This window comes from Ruditapes philippinarum, unplaced genomic scaffold (genome assembly GCF_026571515.1).
Source record: "Ruditapes philippinarum isolate M1 unplaced genomic scaffold, ASM2657151v2 ctg733_1_1_1_1, whole genome shotgun sequence".
Lineage (NCBI taxonomy): Eukaryota > Metazoa > Mollusca > Bivalvia > Venerida > Veneridae > Ruditapes > Ruditapes philippinarum.
The window spans coordinates 98,926-121,809 of NW_026856433.1; the positions used below are offsets into that span (position 1 = coordinate 98,926).

Below are 22,884 nucleotides of genomic sequence, written 5' to 3' on the forward strand. Positions count from 1 at the left end.
CAAAATGGTTTCCGTTGATTTTTCCATAATTGAACACTTCCATGTACCCATTTTTGGCAAGTTTATGTAATAAAATTATCAATTATGTGAGTCAATGGCTAGAAAGGGGGGGTATATGTGTCGTTCGACATTCTTGTTCTTATATAATTTTTGTGAAAATTGCTTGCTTGTTAAGTACATGTAGTTAATTCCAAAACTATAAAAGATCAACATGGAATCTTGGATACTTGCTCAGCTTGACAAAGTGAGTTGTAATTAAAGGAGCGTCTTTCTGAAAGCTGTGTATTTAGAGCTATTCTCCTTATTCACATTTTTTTGTCAAAATTTCTTAAGTAGAATAATTTAAAAACTATTAAAGGTATGAACATGAATTTTGGAGTACTTGCTTAGCATGACACGGTGAATTTGAAATAAAAGGGGCATTTTTTTCTGAAACCTGTATTTTTGAGTTATGCCTGATCTTCACATAGAGGTTTTGTCAAAATTGCTTATTAAGTAGAATAATTCCAAAACTATGAAAGGTATCAACATGAAACTAGAATGTTTTGATATGGCCCCAATTGTGGGCAAGTAAAACAGGCAGGAATTGGTACTTCTCTGAGGAGCTCTTTTTATACCCCCGCACAACAAAGTTGTAAGGGAGGTATACTGGAATCAGCTTGTCCAGCCGTCCGTCCGGCAGGCCGTCCGTCCGTCGGTTTTTTCTTGTCCGCCCAATAACTTAAGATTCCTTTGACCTACAGTCTTCATATTTGGCATGGAGGTTAGTCATGATTAGTAGATGACCCCTATTGATTTTGAGGTCACCAGGTCAAAGGTCAAGGTCACAGGGGCCTTCACTTCAAAAAGCTTGTCCGCCCAATAACTTAAGATTCCTTTGACCCACAGTCTTCATATTTGGCATGGAGGTAAGTCATGATTAGTAGATGACCCTATTGATTTTGAGGTCACCAGGTCAAAGGTCAAGGTCACAGGGCCTTCACTTCAAAAGCTTGTCCGCCCAATAACTTAAGATTCCTTTGACCCATAGTCTTCATATTTGGCATGGAGGTTAGTCATGATTAGTAGATGACCCTCATTGATTTTGAGGTCACCAGGTCAAAGGTCAAGGTCACAGGGGCCTTGACTTCAAAAAGCTTGTTCGCCCAATAACTTAAGATTCCTTTGACCCACAGTCTTCATATTTGGCATGGAGGTTAGTCATGATTAGTAGATGACCCCTATTGACTTTGAGGTCACCAGGTCAAAGGTCAAGGTAACAGGGGCCTTGACTTCAAAAAGCTTGTCCGCCCTATAACTTAAGATTCCTTTGACCCACAGTCTTCATATTTGGCATGGAGGTTAGTCATGATTAGCAGATGACCCCTATTGATTTTGAGGTCACTGGATCAAAGATCAAGGTCATAGGGACTTTGACTTCAAAAGGTTTGTCCACCCATTAACTTAAGATTCCTTTGACCCACAGTCTTCTTATTTGACATGGATGTTGATCATGACTATAAGGTGACCCCTATTGATTTTGGGGTCACTGGGTCAAGGTCACAGGGACTTTGACAAAAGCTTTTCTTCTCAATTGCTAAAGAATGTCATGTCCGCAATGTATTGATTTTGACATTTTCACATTTGAAGCATGTAGAATACATAACTTAGCAATGCACTGGCTTAGTAACCTCAGATTTGGCAGGGAGGTTTTCCTTGAGCTCTTAATGGCCACTGTTGATTGTGACAAAGTGGTATGCGGGGGTATTCACGCCATGATAGTGGCAGTTCTAGTTTATTTTGATAATATATTTTCTTCAAACTGTTTTCAGTTAACTTATCTTTCCTAGCACTTTTATGTAAACAATTGATTAAATCTCCATTTTTTTGCATAATTGATAATAGATTTTTTATCAAACTGTTAATAACTTCACTTTTTTCAGCAACTATTTCTTTACCTTTTTTTCAGCACCTGCAAATAATCGATCCCTTACCTTCCCATATTATATTACTGGGATCCTACATATTACTGTTTATTTGCTGTAACTTTTAGTTAAAACAATAAAAAAAGAATGGAATTTTACCTAAATAATTTTGGGTTCTTAATACAAGTAAACATTACTTTAACAAACATGAAATTAAAAATTTGACTGTAGAGATGTGTCTTTAAAGTAGGGCATTATAAGAGAGAAAAATCGTGTAGACAGCTCAATTTACCGGACATTGCGTTTCAAAATTTTTTGAAGTCGTGAATTAAAATTAATCTTGTAAAGAATCAGCATGAAATGACGACTATTTAAAGACAAGGTTAAGATATTGGAAAAAACTAGTACGTCTCTAAAACTAGACATGGCAGCTACGCTATTTACGAAGGGGCCAATATATGGGGTGTAATTGAAATTAACACTATTAACTCAATTAACGTATTGATTCTTCATGAATCTTAAACTTATGAAAGGATTTGATGTTCAAATGGAATTCTGTTCTTTGTCACACAGTTTCCTTTTGGTCATCATGTAGCATGCTACAAAAGCCATAAAATTTATTTGATTTCAATTTCATATAGAGTTTCCTCCCATGGGCATAACCCGTTTCCTTATATGGCTTTTAATTTGCATTTCTATGTAAACAACAACAATGAGATACTGTTTGAACTAAATTTAAATTTTTTCAATCAAAAAAATATGTTACGATTGTCTCCTGAAATAACACGATTGTCTCCTGAAATAACGGTGAGAAGAATTAAAAGTAAAACCTATCTAAATAACCCATTATAGGTCTCCATATTCGGGCCTGCACGGAACAGATTATTCCCCCGCATGACCAGGTCATGAAATAACTAGTAAACAAAAGGGCATGTTTGTATCAACAATATTTATCTGAGAGTGGTTTTGTTGTTATTTACTTTGAAATAGAAAGTGTGTGTACGATTCAGACTGTATGATTTTTTAATCAAAGCAAAAAAGAAAAAACTATTTGGCAGGAATAGCTTTTGTCCGGTAAACTGATTGTCTAAATATGATTGTAAACTAATATGTAGGACCCCAGTACACATGTACTTGATAATCAATTTCTGTTAACATTAAAAAAATTTCTTAACATTCATAGCAAATGAATGTATTCTTTTGATTTGTGAGTTGAGAGGGGACACAAACAATGTTTTCTGCGCTTAAGTGTTTCTTACTTTTCCCAAGAAAGTTCAATCAAACAATTACATAACTATTGCAAAATTATGAATTAAGACGTTTTAATTGGATAATTTATAATACCATATAAAACCGTCAGAGTAGAAATTGTGCACAATCATCATATAGTGACAATGCTCGACTACAAGTGCACTGATTGTGAATTTGATTCAGCTACTAAAATTACTAACAAGTTATGTGGATGAGACTTCGTAAAACAAGGTCCTGTGTACTGGTGATTTTTACACCTTACACAGTTGTTTCTCCTAAATTGAGTTGTTTCTTCTGCTCTAGATTCCAAAAAAATAAAGTGGCCTTCAGGTTTTTTGTTTTGTTTTAAAAAACAATTCTTTATGATTTCAAACTAAGTATTTCAGTAGTTTTATTTTGGAAAAGTGTGTCATATCACTGTTAAGGTGGTTAGAGATATTGAGGAGTTTCCTTATTTTTTATGTATTTTATCAATGGCAATATCATTTTCCGCTTTTAATTCTTTTGATTGACAATTATATGAAAGGATTTTATCTAAAAATAACATATTAAATCTTAAGAAAAGCTGAAGGCTGCTTTAAACTGACTACTGTCTTTTATAGGGAGTCATCCATATTGAGTTCTACAGTTGGTACTATGAAAATATTTTATATCACATAATGTCAGTGAGTGCATAAAAGATACCAAAATTTTAAAACAGTTTAAAGGGTATATAGCTATATCTTATGAAATATTTTCATAAAATTTATCAAAATAAAATTTTATTGGTTCCATAATCTTATGGTAGATTCTTGAAAGACTTGTAACATAGAATGTCTATTGTATGCAAGCAGAATAAACTGTTCTTGGACAAAATATTATTCTGCTATTCAAAATTATATATTTTTATATATTTAGCAATGATTTCATGTATGCCTAATCTGCTTTTAAGGCAATTCCTTCCCATATTTATCTTATACAAGCATTTTGGAAGTATATGTATTCTTTTGTAAAATTCAAACAATAATTTTTGCAGCAGATATACAGCTTTAAACAGCTAATAAGTGTCAGCAATGATAAATTGATAATGACAAGTTGATGCCACCAGTTGGGGGCCAGGTCAGCCTGCATATAATTATATAATATTATGTGTGCAATTGACTCAGCTAAATATCTTAAATGGACTTGTCCATCTTTCAATCTGGACAAGACCATTCATCACTTTTACAAAAAATATTTACTTAGTAAATAAGGAAACAATGTAGACCAATCTTGGTCTGCACTGGCTGCATGGGTTCATTCAGTTGTGGCCAGACTTCAGATAAATTTGAAGAAAACATTTTTATTAGTTTACATTGAATGTGGTTAAAGCTTTAGAAATTATTTATAGTGTAGATATACTGTTTAAAATACTTAAGATTTACAAAGGTTTTTTATGCTTATGCCAGCAACAGTGACTATACCTGTACTTTTGTTCCATTTTTGTTGCTTTTTTCTCTTGCTTTTTTGTTTATTAGTTATAGAGCTGAACATTGACTGTCAATTCCAGGTTAATAGAATTTTTTTAACAACATTATTTCATTTGTTTTCAGTCCCGAAACAATAGCGAAGATTTTGAATTGTTCACTTTGGATGATGTGGATGTAGCATTTGACAAGATTATTCAACTGAAATACTCTCAGACAGTGACCCTGACAGGTATGATTAAAACTTAAGATACCAAAATCATTACGTAAAACTAGTCAAGTTTGAAGTATCAAAATTATTAATAACCTTAAACCAGTCTTTTTCAATAAAAGTGACCTCTGTGGCCTAGTGGTTAAGGTCCCTTACTTTACATCACTTGCCACTCACTGCTTGAATCTTACTCTTTACTTTGGATTCTTTCATGTGAAGAAACTAATCAAACTACCTTATGAAAGGTAGATAGTTCTACTCAGGTGCTTGCTTGTGCGTACCTGGCCGAATGGTTAATGTCGTTGACTTCAAATACTTGCCCCTCACTGCTGTGGGTTTGAATCCCGACAGGGACTTTTGATTCTTTCATGTGAGGAAACTATCCAGCTAGCTTACAGAACATCAGTGGTTTTACTCAGTCGCCGTTTGTACCTGAAATAATGCATGGAAGGGCACCTGAAGTTTTTCTTCACCAGTAAAGCCGGGATGTCGCCAATTGACCTATATTGTGTCAGTGTGACGTACAACCCAATCAAACAAAAACAGCTTGCTTGTGCCTGAAATGTGCACAGAGGAGAATTTCAGGTCATTCTCTGACAGTTAAGAGTGAAAGTTGCCAAACAACAATTTAAGTACAACTGTAAACCATACAAAAAAGTTGTAAACACAGGAAGTTGTATTCAGGAAGTAAAATAAATCCAGATTTCTTGTCTGTGTTATTGTAAACAAATTTCATTATAAGTGCCAATAAAATATCATTTTTTCCAGTTGGAACTGGTACTATTCCCAAAAGTGGTAAAAAAGTCCCTTCTAAAACTTCATTAGTAATATGTTTCCCAGACTTAAGGTTGTTCCAGGTAATGCCAATTGTTTGCACTTTTGTAAACAGTATACACTTGTGTACAATATAGACAGATCTGTCAATTTGTAAATCAGTGTGTTCAGTATAAATCTTCAATTGTAGCAATAGATTGAAGATTTATAAGTATCGGGCATGTCCAAAAAATGCTGTCTTCACAAAATTTAGACAGTTTTGCATAATTTTGGTTTCAGATGTCAAAATAAATCACATGATATCTGAACTTGATCGTATTTAAGGGAATTTTCCTTCAGAATTACATGATATTGTTTTATACCAGGAAGTACACATTTCCTTTGAGTTTTATTCTAAGGACCTCTGAATGTAATAACAGGAAAATTCACAATTTGTCGTTTAGCTATTTGCCCACAAGCCAGAATGTTAGAGACCTTTTAATTTTGTATAATCAGGGTATTAACTTTATGGAGTTCAATGTAGACATGTATTTATAAAATATAAGATACAAATCTTCACATAATTTCTACAGATAAGTGACGAAAGATTTTAACAATCGAGTTTTTGAACATATTCACACCTTTAAGACGTTGGGCATTGTTTATCTTTACTCGCTAAGACTCCGCAACAATTATCAACAATTATGTATATGCAGGTGTCTTTACAGTAGGGTGAACGTGTCAGTTTACACGCAAAACGCACGTTACACGCTATACGAACGCACGTTACACGCTATACGAACGCACGTTATACGCACGCAAAACGAAACGAAATACGCAGACGCACGCAAAACGATATACGCTAAACAAAATACGCTAAACGATATACGCACGCTAAAACGCACGCAAAATGAAAACGTTTCTAAACCTTTATTAAAACATCGTAATCATTTTAAGTTTTTAACAACTTTAGCTACATGTAGAACGTTTAAGCGATAAATTTTGATCATCATATACATGTAGATCTATACTGTATGGTAGCTAGAAATATATTTTAAACGAGTTTATGTAAGAACTGAAATGCACTCAACCTAGCACCGAAATAAATTTTTGTCACAGCCTCAACAAATGATTTTTAGATATATTTATAAGCTATCATGCGCTAATATCGAAAGTAAAAAAAGTTAATGTAAGGTGTTCCTTTTTATGCGCAATCGGATAAAGAACTATCCCTTGCATTCACTACGTAATCTCTACGTAATAGTCCAAAATGGCCAACATTGAAAATTCATTGCAAATTTTTATAAATATACAGTGGTAAAAATTAAATTCAGATGGATTTATGTGGCAAATCTATATATTAAGTGAGGCTGCATCATAAACAATCGAAATATATAATCTTGAGTGTAAAATAAAGGAATTAACTATTTTGACAGAAGTCACGAAAACAGATAAAAAACACAGGATTCTACCACGGATAACATTGAGGGAAATGGATAACATTAAAGGAAAAGCTTCCAGAATCAAGAATGATTAAATTGCTGGCACAATACGTAGATTTAAGTTGATGTCCTGTATGTTCCATTAGGACACCACATATGATTTACTGTCTTGTCGCCAGTAAAAGCTTCTCAAAACGAAAGTGAAAGTAGAAATAATCAGCGAAGTCACTAAAAAAGGTAAAATTTCTAGGACATTACGATATATTAGTATAGATCTATATAAATATTAAGAACGCAATTTTATTTTAGGTCTGAAACTGTAATCAAGAGGAAAAAAATGAGGAAAATTATTGGATTTACAAAGACAGCACAACAGAAAATATTTTTCATATCACTTAAAATTGAAACTTATTGACCTGCACTTAATATGTAATATGAAATTAGGCAAAGCCTATGAATGGGGAAGTCGTTAAAAAATTCCTTTCTTTCCGTTGTAAAATTGTCATTCGGTATTACATGCACCGCTTCCCTTTTCACTCGGAACACTCGACGTTTATTATTTATCCGAAAAGTTGAGATTTGTTCCGTTATCGGAATACCCCGCCTTTTATCATTGAGTTACATTGTAAATGGTGGCCCCCAACTAGAACTGACACTGAAAAATTCATTGATAGGTATAGAATTCTATATATTTTTTAATTGTTTTTTATTTGATTTCCTTTTAAATATACACATGTAGTCTATAGCCGGGCAAGTCAAAGCCCGGACCCGCGGTTTTTGACTTCCCCCGTATTAATATGCTTTATCACACACCAGTGCCGATTTTGCCACTCAGTAAATATAGTATTGCACATCCATGCATATAATTTGACATGACCTCATTAGCGTTATAAAAACATTATGTAAAAATGGCTAAATGGTAGCGTTATACTATAGGCATATAAATGAAAAACTACTCTTATTTCACTTTAAACAGTCTTTATTTTGTGTATGTGATACAATATGGTGAACATTTCAGTTTACACGCAAAACGCATGTTGCGGAAAAAACGCATGCACATTACATGTATACGAACACACGTTACACGCACCCTTTATGAAACGAAATACGCAAACACATGCAAAACGAAATATGCTACACAATATATGCACGCTTAAACGCACGCAAAATAGAAATCGTTTCTAAACGTTAATAAAATATCCTTATCATGTAAATTTTTAACAACTTCTAAGCTAGATCGTTTAGTGATTTGATTAACCCTTTCACTGCCATAGGGACGGCTTAAGCCGTCCCTGTTATTTTTGGCCTATTTTCCATATGGACGGCTTTAGCCGTTTCTATAAAAATAATAGTTATAATAATAAATTAATATAATAATAAAAAAAATAATAAATATAAAGAAAATTATACCATCGACAATAATTATTATTATTCTAACAGATTTGGAAACATATATAATTATTATAATACTAATAACAAATAATAATAATTATATTAATTAATGATATAGTAATTTCTTAGAAAATCCTCTGGCAAATAGGTGAACAATAAAACAATAACCCTCTGGCAGGGAAAGGGTTAAATGATAGCTAGCCATTCATGTATTTTAAACGGGTTTATGTTAACTAACTTATCTTATGTCCCCTCATTAGTGAATAGTTCAGAGCTGTAAAATGAAAAAATCAGTTTTACAGTATCTTTTTTTGTGATTCCGTATACCATGCCAGTAATGGTCCCCTGACAGGGAAGGGAACACTTCCTTACTGATAGTGGATCTGAACACCTCTGTCTGCATTATAGGACATTTGCCATAGCTTTTTATGCTCCCCGAAAAATTTCGGGGGAGCATATAGTCGTCGGGTTGTCCGTCCGTCCGTCCGTCCGTCAGTCCGTACGTCCGTCCCGAATTCGTGTCCGGCCCATAACTTTGTTATTTGAAGTCGGATTTTAAAATTATTTTTCACAGAAATGATCACCATATTGAGACGACGTGTCGCGCGCAACATTTGGTTCGCTACCTTGAAGGTCAAGGTCACAGCATGACCTTGCAGCAAAAATCGTGTCCGGTCCATAACTTCATTATTTGAAGTTGGATTTTAAAAATATTTCACAGAAATGATCACCATATTGAGACGACGTGTCGCGCGCAACATTTGGGTCGCTACCTTGAAGGTCAAGGTCACAACATGACCTTGCAGCAAAATCGTGTCCGGTTCCATAACTTCATTATTTGAAGTCGGATTTTAAAAAATATTTCACAGAAATGATCACCATATTGAGACGACGTGTCGCGCGCAACATTTGGGTCGCTACCTTGAAGGTCAAGGTCACAGCATGACCTTGCAGCAAAAATCGTGTCCGGTCTATAACATTGTTATTTGAAGTTGGATTTTGAAAAATATTTCACAGAAATGATCACCATATTGAGACGACATGTCGCGCGCAACATTTGGGTCGCTTCCTTGAAGGTCAAGGTCACAGCATGACCTTGCAGCAAAATCGTGTCCGGCCCATAACTTCCCTATTTGAAGTCAGATTTTAAAAATATTTCACAGAAATGATCATCATATTAAGATGACGTGTCATGCACAACATTTAAGTTGCTACCTTGAAGGTCAAGGTCACAGCATGACCTTGCAGCAAAATCGTGTCCGGCCCATTACTTCCTTATTTGAAGTCAGATTTTTAAACTATTTCACAGAAATGATCACCATATAAAAATGGCGTGTCGCGCGCAACATTTGGCTCGCTACCTTGAAGGTCAAGGTCACAGCATGACCTTGCAGCAAAAATGTGTCCGGCCCATAACTTTGTTACTGGAAGTCGGATTTAACAACTATTTCACAGAGATGATCACCATATTGAATCGACGTGTTGCATGCAACATTTAGGTCACTACGTTGAAGGTCAAGGTCACAGCATGACCTTGCAGCAAAATAATGTCAGGCGCATAACTTTGTTATTTGAAATAGGATTTACAACTGTATCACAAAAATGATCACCATATTTAGACAATGTGTCGTGCACAATATTTGGTTTGTTTTTACACTTTGAACTTTGTCTGTGACATAACTCTGACACAACAAGAGGTATACCTTCCTGTGTCCAAAACCTATTCGGGGAGCATCACCCGGTTCAACCGGCTCTTGTTTTTTTATTTTTTCAATGAAATTTGGTGGATTTTTTCAATATCAATCAAACAGATGTAATTGTTACTCAATATTATAGTGATATGTTGCCTTACTAACTTGGTTTCATTTCCTAGGAGGTTATAATAAGGGAAAATTACCCCCATTTTTAAATATGTAATGTATTTGCTTGAACAAATAGGCATCATAGAAAATTTACCTTAGCTCTCTTCATTGTCAATATAATTTAATGGCGTTTTCTTATTTTAGTCAATTAGATGTAGTAGTTACTTGATAGTATAACATCATTTGGCTGAACTTACTTTGTTTCAGTGACCAAAAGGTTATAACAAGGTAAACTTACCCAAATTTTCAATGATTTAGTGTGGTAAAGTTATTAATAAGGCATTATAGAAAATTAGCCATTATTTCTTAATTTGCAATGAAATTTGTTGGGATTTTCTTATATAAGTCAATTTGATGTAGGTTTTACTTAATATAATAATACTATGTTGCTTATATAATTTTGATTCATTTACCATGAGGTTATAATCAGGTAATATTACTCCCATTTTTAATGAATTAGTGTGTTAGCTTGTATAGTTATACATCATAGGAAATAAGCCATAATTTTTTGAATATTCAATGTAATTTATTGAGATATTCTTATTTTAATCAATTAGATATGCTTGTTAATTAATATTATAGATTTATGTTGCACTTATAATTCTGTTTCATTTCCTAGGCTGATATAATAAGGTAAAAATCCCCATTTTGTAGTGAATTGGTGTTCTATCTTAAGACAGTAAGGTATCTTAGGAAATTTGCAATAACTCTTATATTTTGTAATGAAATTTGGTTGGACTTCCTTACTTTAGTCAATTAGATAAGTTTGTTAATTAATATGATAGATTAATGTTCTTCTTGTAGCTTTGTTTAATTTCCAAGGCTCTTTTAATTAGGTAAAATTTTCATATTTTGTTGTTGATTTAGTGCACTATCTTGGACATTAGGCATCTTAAGAGATTTGCCATAATTCTCATATTTTGTAATGAAATTTGTTAGGACTACCTTATTTTAGTCAATTACATATGTTTGTTAATTAATATAATAGATTTATGTTATATAAAAAATTCTGTATCATTTCCTAAGAGGTTAAGGTTAAGGTAAATTTACCCGGTGTATCAACATTTTATGTGGCACTGCTTTCTTTAATAGTTAGGGTCCAGATAAAATTTACTATAACATTTATATTTTTCCTGGACAATTATTGAAATCTTCTTTTTTAAGTCATCTAATGAAAGCTTTTAATTAATAAAGTTGATTTGGATTGAGTTATCAATTACATTACTTTTCATAGGGATCTTGTATTATGCCTTTTTTAATGAACTGACCTACCTATGAAGCATAAATTGATATTGTAGGAAAATTAAAATTACAATCAATTGAAATTGTACAGGCCCAAAAGATATATTAGTATGCAAAATGGATTTATGTAAATTTATATAAATACATAGGTGATATTTAAGTATATATTATAGTTAGAATTTTATCAGTTATGTCTAGGTTTATAACTTACTTGAGGGAAGTTAAACAAGTGACTTGGGACTACAGCATACCTATCTTACTCAGCTGAGAAAAATCTGTAAAGAATTATATGGTTATATATGGATAGGTTATATACTTTTAAGTTAGCAAAGGCGACACAGGCTCATCTCGGGTATCTCAAAGGGGTATTATGTTAAGTAATGATTACGGATTGATAAACCTTAAAAGTGATTTTAGATAATATATAGAATAATAGTCTATATATACATGTATGTATGTATATTAAAGTGGGTTATATTATGAACCTCGTATAAGATTAAGATATATTTGAGCCCCGTCACGATAAAAGCAACATAATGGGTTTGCGACCAGCATGGATCCAGACCAGCCTGGGCATCTGTTCGCTATCAGTGTTATACGGTTTGTAAGTGACCCAGTAAAAGCCCAGGCCACATACAAAAAATAGTAGTCTATGGCTTGATTATGAGCTGACAGGATAGGGGAATTTTGTAAAGGGTGGCTTAGCCTGTCTGTTGTGATTACATGTCTAAAAAGTTCAACATGCTATATTTTAACCACCATAGAATTTTATATCTAGAAAAATATCTAGTTATTTTTATTTGTACAAAAATATAGAAATAGTACAATGTACAATGTATAATTAGTAAAATGTTCACTATACATGTACAAATAATGTAACTATTAACAAATGTCAGTACAGCTCCGGTACAGTATTTAGACGGTCACGGGTTCGAGAACATGTCAGGATGCACTTTTTTCTCACCCTGTGACTGACAAACATTTGTATAGCCCAGCTAGAAATTAATTCACAATGCTAAGTAAGCCTGGGAAATTCGAAGAAATATTTGCATACACAGTAGGTTTATAACTATTCAGTATTTAAACAAGTAAAACTTGTAAGCGGCCGAATAGCTCAGAGGAACTCAAGAGCCGCGGAATCGTATTCCGAGTGTCAGGGGTTCGAGTGCCTGCCAGGCTGTTACATATCAATATAAATCCGTCAAGAAAAATAGGAAGGAACTGTCTAAAATAATTATCACCCTAAATAGTATTCGGATAGGATTCGGACAGTCTTTGATGAAAAGTCAGAAGATGAACTTGTAAAGAGGGTGTGGTGCTAGTCTGATCACATCATTTGATGTCTGACGAACCTCGTATCTAATATATATTGGTACGCATATAAACATCTGTTTGCTGAATTGAATATCAAAAATGTTGCAATTAATTAGTAATTATATCTTATGCGTATGTAAAATAGGATTAAAACTAATTGATCTTCGGCTTTAAGCATGTAGAAATTATCTGACCAGTATTCACCGCGAGGTCACAAACATTAAAACTTTAATGTAAATATCACAATAATACTTCTTTATATAATATTTCTATTCTTTGACAGGGACACAGAACATCTCTTACATGTTTAAGAAACAACAAATTTACATTATATATCTATCTAAGAAATTCTTTTACTTCTCAATAGTAACAGACGCAAAACACAGTACTTAAGCGCTTATAGACGAACGCAGACGCACGCGCTAAACGTTTCTGGGAATAAGAAACGCACGCTTTCAGACGCACGATAAACGAAAAACGATACACGGAAAACGATAAACGTTAAACGCTTGTAAACGATGCACTCTTGAGATAGCGTCTCAGCAAACGCACGTTGCACGCTATACGCACGCACGTTATACGAAAAACGGACGCACGAAAAACGCTATTTTTGACAACCGAAACGTTCACCCTACTGTAATCATGCAATCTGCGAAAAATTGATCTGTTGCCATTTTGTGTATTTGTAAACAAATAGCCGTGCAGTATGTTAGTGTGTCGCCGATTGGTCAATGCAAACTGCCATAGATCGTAACAACGTGTGTTCTGATTCGTCGATCGCATGAATACATAATGAGAAAGATATACATACTGTAGTGAACTCTTGCCTTGCGGCGTGTATTAGGCTTTGTTGATGTTGACACTTGTTCTAAACTAGCGGATTGAGCGGTAATTGGCTGTAATTGAGAAGTAAACAAATTGTTAACAGACCTAGCGTCATAACAAGGTATGACCGATCACTAAAAAATCAGGCGACTTTAAAATCGCTTTGAAGTTTGTTTTAGGGGAAGTCGCTGATCCAAAGGTGACTTCTTCGCCCAAGTCGCCCCTTAGTCTTAATAGCTTAAGCCCTGATAAATATGAAGCTGATAGAATAGTCTAAACTTGTCTAGTCCCGTCCATTTAATTGTAAAGTATTACTGTTTTGTACAGCCATACATATTTGCTACATGTAGTTTATGTAACTAAATACATTGATCTCATTTGAAGCCTTGTTTTATAAAGACAATATAGCTTCTAAGCTAAAATGGTCCCAGAATTTGGCAATTTCTTTGGCTGTTTGGATTTTCCTTATTTTACAAGCATGTTATTACCGGTAATTCTTTTGCATGGTGCAGGGCTTGAACATGATAAAAGCTCGGTTTTATAATATTTTTTTTTTGTCTTCAGTTTTCACAGAAACCATTACCAGTTCATGTTTTGCCTATAAAACAAAACCCTATTTCCATTGTAATGGACAAAAACTCGCTTTTCGACAAAAAATGAGAATAAAATTTGCTATAAACATTTTTTTACTGTGTCATTTCATTTAAAATTCTAATCAAATTTGTTTTTTTATAGTCAGATCCTATTTGTTGTTTGGGAAAAAATTAGCAAAAAAAAAGTTAGTGTTTAAATTGAATTGTTTAAAATGAACAAGAAACAAGCTTGAAATTGCAAATTTTCTGGTTTCTGTTGAAATATTAGTATTACTTGAATGCACTTTAACGAAAATTTGAGTGAAATTATTTAGATATTTCTGACACAAGAAAGTTCCCACTATCATAAAAATTTCTTTGTTTTTCAATTTATTTGCACATAATTATAATTTAAGATATACATGTAGTGTATATTGAAGAGTTGAGATTCAATACTGAATTGTTTTGAAAAATATAATGAAAAATATAATGAAAATATTGGACGAGTTGATGGAAATTATATTTCATCAAGCCTCTTGCAAGCATAAATTAATACTATTTTATTTGACTAGTTAAATGAATTTGGTAATGAAGCTACACAAATACAATATTCTATTATCACAAGTACTATTTAAAGTAAAAAAAAATGTTATATTTTCATTGATGTGCCTGTAGTCAAATGTAAGCATTTTGTGTTTTTGATACTTTGTATGATGCACGCAAATAAATTCATGTCCAGATATATGCATGGCCATGCAATACCATTTTTATAGTCGCAAAAAATGCAAGGTTGAGTGAAAAATCTAAACATTAAGCTATTTTGTAGAAATGAGATCATTTTTAAAAAACATATATTTTTAAAAACAGTAAGCTTGAAATGTAAGATTAGTACAAAATTATTTTAATAATGTGATAAAAGAAGCAGCTCTTCTAATATTTTTCAGTTTTTCAGTTTAATTTCTTGTAAGCTTTTGAAAATTATCTAAGATTGTTTTCCCTTCTATTTGTAAGATTATGATTACTTACATGTAGTTTAGTTGTTAACCAGCTTTTCCAAGATTATTTGATTGTTGAATGTATTAAGTGGGTGGGTGACTTGGCATTAACATTTTCTGCCATCCTCATTACTCAAGGGATTTTAACTAAGTTATCAGAAGGATGGTCTTCGAGTAAATTGGCTAATATTGTCAGGATCTTGTGATTTGATCTCATTTTGGCAGAATCATGACCGTTTATTTTTTATTTTTCCACATAATGTAACATCTGCATGAAAACTTGGATTTGTGACAGTTTACTGTCACTTTTTATATGCCCGAAAATTTTTTGGGCATATTACAGTACTGGACACGCCAAACCCGCAAAAGTCACGTTATGCCGCGAGTGTAGTCTATGTCGCGACGGGACACTTCGTGGTAAAACATCGTCGCGTGCAAGTTCGCCGTATTTCGTGGCGGGTCACGAAAAATCGCCGCGATGTATCGCCGTAATTTACGGCGAATCTTCAGCAATAATTGTATTAGAAAGTACTACTTGGTCCTTAATTCCCGTGGTCTTTAATTTTGAAAACTTTAAAAAAATCTTGTAAACGTCTTGTATATTTATAAATATTTAGCATTTGAACATGTACATCGTATACATTTTGTATATTAAAACAAAGCAATCAGGTGCTGGTGAAAATTAGTTAACAATAAAACGAGATTGAAATTACAAAAGGTAATTGGTACTACATCAAAGAACGCACGATAACAAATTGTCCAATTGTTATTTTGATAATAATACAAATGTAATTAAAATCCATTGTTTACTTTCGCACATATTCTATTTTTAGAACAATGCAAAGCGACATTTAGCACCGATTCACAGGTGTAACTAATTATTACGTCTAATACGCTAATTATGATTGTTGAAAATTGTAAAAGTTTTATCACTTAAACTGACATTCTTTACCTTCAATTTCACGAGTAAAAAATGCCAGGTGCATGAGTAGGTGATGAGTAGCAAGATGCAAATCAGATTTTTTTTTATTCCCGCCAAATCAGCCAGGGCATTTGACCCAAAAAATTCCCTCGAAAACAAAAATAAAATCGGAGTTAAATCACACATTTAATATGTAAAGTAACGAGTGATCATTCATGAGGGCATTCTGTGCATAAAATTAGGGTGTTACTATTTAAAGTATTTACATAAATAGCGACCAACCAGGGAAGGATATTTTCCTTACGTCACGCAGTACTGCATGCGCGCGGCAATTAAGTTGAATTAACTAATAATAGCACGTATCAAATTAAGGTGTGGAAACGGGATTAAAAATTTTTTTTTCAAATTAATGAATATTTGTAAAGCATTTATATGGTCACTAGTTTACCATGTGGTAATTTTAATGTGCTTGGGGTACATGTTCGTTTGTTTATGACTGACGACACTGATTAAATACTATAAGCCCATGCAATAAAACATTTCTGGTAGAAGCGTGGTCATAAAATTGACCGAAAAAAATATCCTTTCATATGCATTATTGTTTTGATAGCAGACACAAGTATTGCACAATATCTTCAAGATCATTAAAATGTAAATAAAATATCACAATCAAAATGCACTTACGATTAATAATATGTCAATAATTGACACAATCAATATCCAACATTTTTTTTACTTGAGCAATAATTAAACATGTGTAATCATTCCTTGACAAAAAGAAATGACAGTTTTTTTCTTATATATAAAAAAGAGGTGAAAGTCAATCGAGTGTCGGCATTTCTTTGATGATTCGGCAACAACTACAGGTGTGTAAACATCAAAGATTCACAGATTCTTCAGAAGAGCCGACCAGTCATTTGTCAGAGGTCATTTCGTGTGTAAATTTTGTATTTATTATTTAACAATGGAAACATTATATTCCTTTTATTTATGGATGCTTCTTTTTGCGCGAGTGTTTTTGTGTCTTTTAGCGCTATGGATTTTCAACAATCGGCGATAATTTTCGGTAACTAACAATTAAATACTTTAACATTTTTAAAACAGGGGTGCAAATATCCGCCATTCAGAAATTATAGCAGACAAATCTTGCGTGTGTTATTTTTTACAAACGTGTAATAAATTGAGTAATGATCACCCGAGAGAACAAGTTAATGTCGTATCAATTATGTATCTTTTTATGTAACTAAATATCTTTTTACACATATATTATATTTATATCTCTACTTTAAACTCAATATGTACCCCCCCCCCCCCTAAAAATAGTTTTACACGTGTACATGCACACTATTTACCTGCAGATGGAGCCGCATACTTGTACTGCGTCGCATTTATACATTGAGGTCATGATTCCGCCATTCACGGAAAGTTTTTAACGGTGTTATTTGATTTCGCCGTGGTTATTTATATTTGCTGTTGGCATCAAAGATAAATAGAGAAAGGGCATTTTAGCAAATTACAAGATTTTCTTGATACAACTTCATGTAGATCTACTAATTAATTTTCGTACTTGTACATGTATATCTGGTTTCAAGTTCACAGACTACACTTATAAATAGATCTACATTTATTATACAAATGAACATGTGTTATTCCCCGCGAATCGCGGCAAATGTTCACGGCAAAATCGCCGCGAGTTGAATTCGCGGCGATTGTCTCAAGTTGCCGCGAATTCGCTCGCGTTATAAAGCATGAGAGTTCGCCGCGAATACGCGAATTGTGCGGGTTTCGCGTGTCCAGTACTGTATGTTATACCCCCTGGCATCCGTCTGTCCATCCATCCGCCCATTAGCAATTTGGTTTCAGGAGCATAATTATACCCCGGAAATGAAGTTTGGCGGGTGGGGGGGATATATAGGAGTCACTCGGTGGTCGGTTGGTTGGTTGGTCTGTCGGTCCAGCCGTCCGTTGCATTTTCCTTGTCCGGAGCATAACTTGAAAACTACTGGATGGAATTCAATACAACTTCATACAATCATCAAGCACATTGAGATGAAGTGCAGTGCACAAGAACCATAACTCTATCTTGACTAATTACAGAGTTATTGCCCTTTGTTACTTTTCCTTGTCCAGAGCATAACTTGAAAACTACTGGTTTGAATTCAAAACAACTTCATACAATGGTCAAGCACAATAAGAGGAAGTGCAGTTTACAAGAACCATAACTCTATCTAAAGTAATTACAGAGTTATTGCCTTTTGTTGCTTTTCCATAGCTTTCTTTGTCCGAACCATAATTTGAAGACTAATGGTTGGAATTCAATATAACTTCATACAATGGTCAAACACATTGAGAGGAAGTGCAGTGCACAAGAACCATAACTCAATCTTTACTAATTACAGAGTTATTGCCCTTTGTTACTTTTCCTCGTTCGGAGCATAACTTGAAAACTACTGGTTGGAATTCAAAACAACTTCAAACAATGGTCAAGCACAATAAGAGGAAGTGCAGTGCACAAGAACCATAACTCTCTCTGAAGTTATTACAGAGTTTTTGCCCTTTGTTTTCCATTGTTTTGTTTTTTTGTCCGGAGCATAACTTGAAGATTAATGGTTGGAATTAATACAACTTCATACAATGATCAAGCACATTGAGAGGAAGTGCAGTGCACAAGAACCATAACTCAATCTTGACTAATTACAGAGTAATTGCCATTTGTTACTTTCCCTTGTCTGGAGCATAACTTGAAAACTACTGGTTGGAATTCAATACAACTTCATACAATCGTCAAGCACATTAAGAGGAAGCGCAGTGCACAAAAACCATAACACCATTTTGACAAATTAAAGAGTTATTCCCTTTGATACTTTTCCTTGTCTGAGGCATAACTTGAAAACTACTGGTTGGAATTCAATACAGCTTCATACAATGATCAAGCACAATTAGAGGAAGTGCAGTGCACAAGAACTATAACTCTGTCCAGAGTAATTATAGAGTTATTGCCTTTGTTACTATTCCATTGCTTTTTTCTTGTCCAGCGCATAACTTGAAAACTACTAGTTGGAATTTAATACAATTTCATACAATGGTCGGGTATATTGAGAGGAAGCGCAGTGCACAGAAACCATAACTCTTTCTTGACTCATTTAAAAGTTTTTGCCCTTTGTTACTTTTTATTGTCCAGTGCATAACTTGAAAATTAATGGTTGGAATTGAATGAAACTTCATACAATGGTCAAGGGCAGTGAGATGAAGTACAGTGCACAAGAACCATAACTCTATTTGGACAAATTACAGTTATTGCCTTTTGTTACTTTTTTTTGTCCAGTGCATAACTTGAAAACTAGTAGTTGGAATTCAATTCAACTTCATACAATGGTCAAGTGCAATGAGAGGAAGTACATTGTAAAATAACCATAACTCCGTCTTCAGTATTTGTAGAGTTATTGCCCTTTGTTCCTTTTCCTTGTCCGGTGCATAACTTAAAAACTCAAGTTTAGAATTCAATGCAACTTCATACAATGGTCAAGCGCAATGAGAGGAAATGCAGTGCTCAAGAAGCGTAACTCTTTCTGGACTTATTACAGAGTAATTCAATAAAACTTAATGGTCAACCACATTAAAAGGAAATGCAACATACAAGAACCACAACAATCTTTAATTGCCCACAACCATAACTCTATTTCAATTCTTTGCAAGGTATTCTGTTACTAGTAACTTCCTAATTTCCAAAGCATTATTGCGGGGATATTAATCACATTTAGTGATAGTTCTAGTTTAAGTTCAATATGGCCCACAGTATTCAAACTTCATAGGATGATTGTCCATATTGGGTAGAAGACCCCTAATAATTTTGGGGTCACAGGGTCAAAGGTCAAGGTCACTGTTACCTTAAAACTGAAAATGGTTTCCCGAGCATAACTTAAGTTCCATTTGGCCCACAGTATTCAAACTTCATAGAATGATTGTCCATATTGGGTAGAAGACCCCTATTGATTTTGGGGTAACAATGTCAAAAGTCAAGGTCACTATTACCCTAACACTGAAAATGGTTTCCGGAGCATAACTTAAGTTCTATTTGGCCCACAGTATTCAAACTTCATAGGATGAATGTCCATATTGGGTAGAAGACCCTTATTGATTTTTGGGTCACAAGGTCAAAGGTCAAGGTCACTATTACCCTAACACTGAAAATGGTTTCTGGAGCATAACTTTAGTTCTATTTGGCCCACAGTATTCAAACTTCATAGGATGATTGCCCATATTGGGTAGAAGACCCCTATTGATTTTGGGGTCACAAGGGCAAAGGTCAAGGTCACTATTACCTTAAAACTGAAAACAGTTTCTGCTCAATAACTTAATACCTAAGTATTAATCAACCCACACCTGTAAAATTTTATAGGATGAACAGCCTTGTCCAATACATGACCCCTATTGATTTTAGAGTCATAAGGTCAAAGGTCAGGGTCATAATGATCTTTACACTGAAAGTTGTGGTTTCTGGAGCATAACTACAACTTGGGGTGCTTTGAAAGCAGCAACTGTATATACATGTATATGAAGGTTCTTCAGCTATAAAGGAGGATTGCTTTTTGAAGGAGGTTATACTGTATTTAATTCCCATGTCTTACAAATGTTTCATCCTTACTAACAAAAAAAGCCCACAACACTTTCGGGCATATTATGCTCCGCCTAGCGGTGCTCTTGTTTTATAGTTGAATCATAGTTGAATGCTTATTGTACAGAGTGTTGTATCATATGATGGACAGCAATTTGCTATAAAATGTTTTATCTTATGTATAGGTTTGACTATAAATAGAAATAAAATCACTAATTATGTAGGCCATAAAAAACATATTACACTTGATCCTGCAAACATTTAAGCTTATTGTAATTGTTCATGTTCTTGCTTTATCCTGTTCATTTATGAGCTCACCTGAGCACAACATTTTCAGAGGTGAGCTTTTATGATTCATGTTATGTGTCTGTCATCTGTTGATATTCACATTTTCTTTGAGCAACATCTCCTCCTCAACCTAAAGGTTGATTTTTACCAAACTTCATTTCATTGATCCTATGTGACCCACTACAAATGTTACATGTTTATAGTTTCGGCTAAATAAAAAAGCCACAAAAGTTAAAAGTAGACAATATTAATGCATTTTGTAAACTACAATGCTCAATTGGTTATAGTTGAGATATTTGGCATATAACATTATCACCTTCTTTAAAATTTAGGACCTGGTTATAATCAAATTGAGGGGCGTCCGTGGCCGAGTTGTTAAGGTCGTTGACTTCAAACCACTTGTCCCTCACCGCTGTGGGTTCGAATCCTGATAGGGACTTTGGATTCTTTCATGTGAGGAAGCTATCAGCTAGCTTACGGAACGTCGGTGGTTCTACTCAGGTGCCTGTTCATGCCTGAAATAATGCTAGGAAGGGCACCTGAGGTCTACCTCCACCAGTAAAGCTGGAATGTCGCCAAATGACCTATACTGTGTCGGTGTCACGTAAAACCCAATCAAAACAAAACAAAATAATCAAATTGATAAAATCATGCCCCTTTGATCAAAATTTGCCTGGCTCGGGGTCACTGAGATTATATAGACATAAATTATACAGGAAACATGTCTTCTTGTGTTAAACTGCATTGCCCAGAGCTTAAATATTAAGCATGTAGCATAATTGTGTTTTTCTAGCAATGTATCTCAGATGAGCAATCCAGGGTCATCATGGTCCTCTTGTTTGGACTTGTCCTCTTTTATAGCAATATAAGCAAGTAAATTGACCTTGTAATTATCTTGTGAAATTAAGCCATTAAAAAATTTCATTTTTGATGGTGTTTTTGGAATCATTTTTGTGTGGCCTCTACGGAGTAGTGGCGACATATAGGGATCACTTCTCCGTCGTCCGTCTGTCTATCCGTCTGTCCGTCACAAAACTTGTCCGGACTACTCCTCATAAACTACTAGTGCAATTTCAACCAAACTTTACAGGAATTATCAGTACCAAGTCTAGTTGTGCATATTGTCAGCATTTTCCGGTTAAATGATTTTTGGCAGAGTTATGGCCCTTTAATAATTTTTAATTTAAAAGTTTGTCCGGACTACTTCTCTTATACCACTAAAGCAATTTCAATGATTTTTGGCCGAGTTATGGCCCTTTGATAAAAAGGTGATTTTTCTGTGTGTTGCCAGATACGCAAAAGCTTGTCCGGCCTACTCCTCATAAACTACTGGTGCAATTTTATCCAAACTTTACAGGAATGATCAGTACCATTATAGTCTAGTTGTGCACTGTCCGTCTGTCTGTCCGTCTGTCACAAACTTTGTCCCAACATGAAATTGGCCATCATGAGGCAGTGATTTTCCTACTTATATAACAGACTCCGAAAAAAGGCCTCTTCCCAATTGAAATTTTCTTTAAAATCATGCAGTTTTCCCAAAAATCTTAACTTAAACCAGCTTTTTTACTTCCCAATTCAGCATTTTTAGCGTTAATTTTTCCCAAAATGAAGAGGCTAAGGCCTCTTCCCAATTAGGAGAGAAAAATCACTGTGAGGCGACACATGTGATTACTGATCGCTCTTGTTTCTTTAATTTAACTCAATAATGATATTAAATGCGCAATTGTCATAGAGATTTAGAGATTTGAAAATTTAAATTTACAAATTTTCTAAAAATTTAACTAGAATAATTTGTTCTGAAATAAATGAAATTTTTTTTGCAGACACAATTCTTTTTTATGGGTATTTTAT

General features: G+C 34.1%; 1 protein-coding gene across 1 annotated transcript in view; it reads left to right on the forward strand.

Annotated features, from left to right (window-relative positions):
* Positions 1-22,884, forward strand: part of LOC132746513 (cleavage and polyadenylation specificity factor subunit 2-like) — a gene marked incomplete at its 3' end in the record, with an annotated part of 56,090 nt that overhangs the window by 7,969 nt on the left and 25,237 nt on the right. Inside the window, 1 exon segment of the mRNA XM_060735696.1 lies at positions 4,727-4,832. Within this exon segment, the coding sequence (XP_060591679.1) occupies positions 4,727-4,832 (106 nt within the window).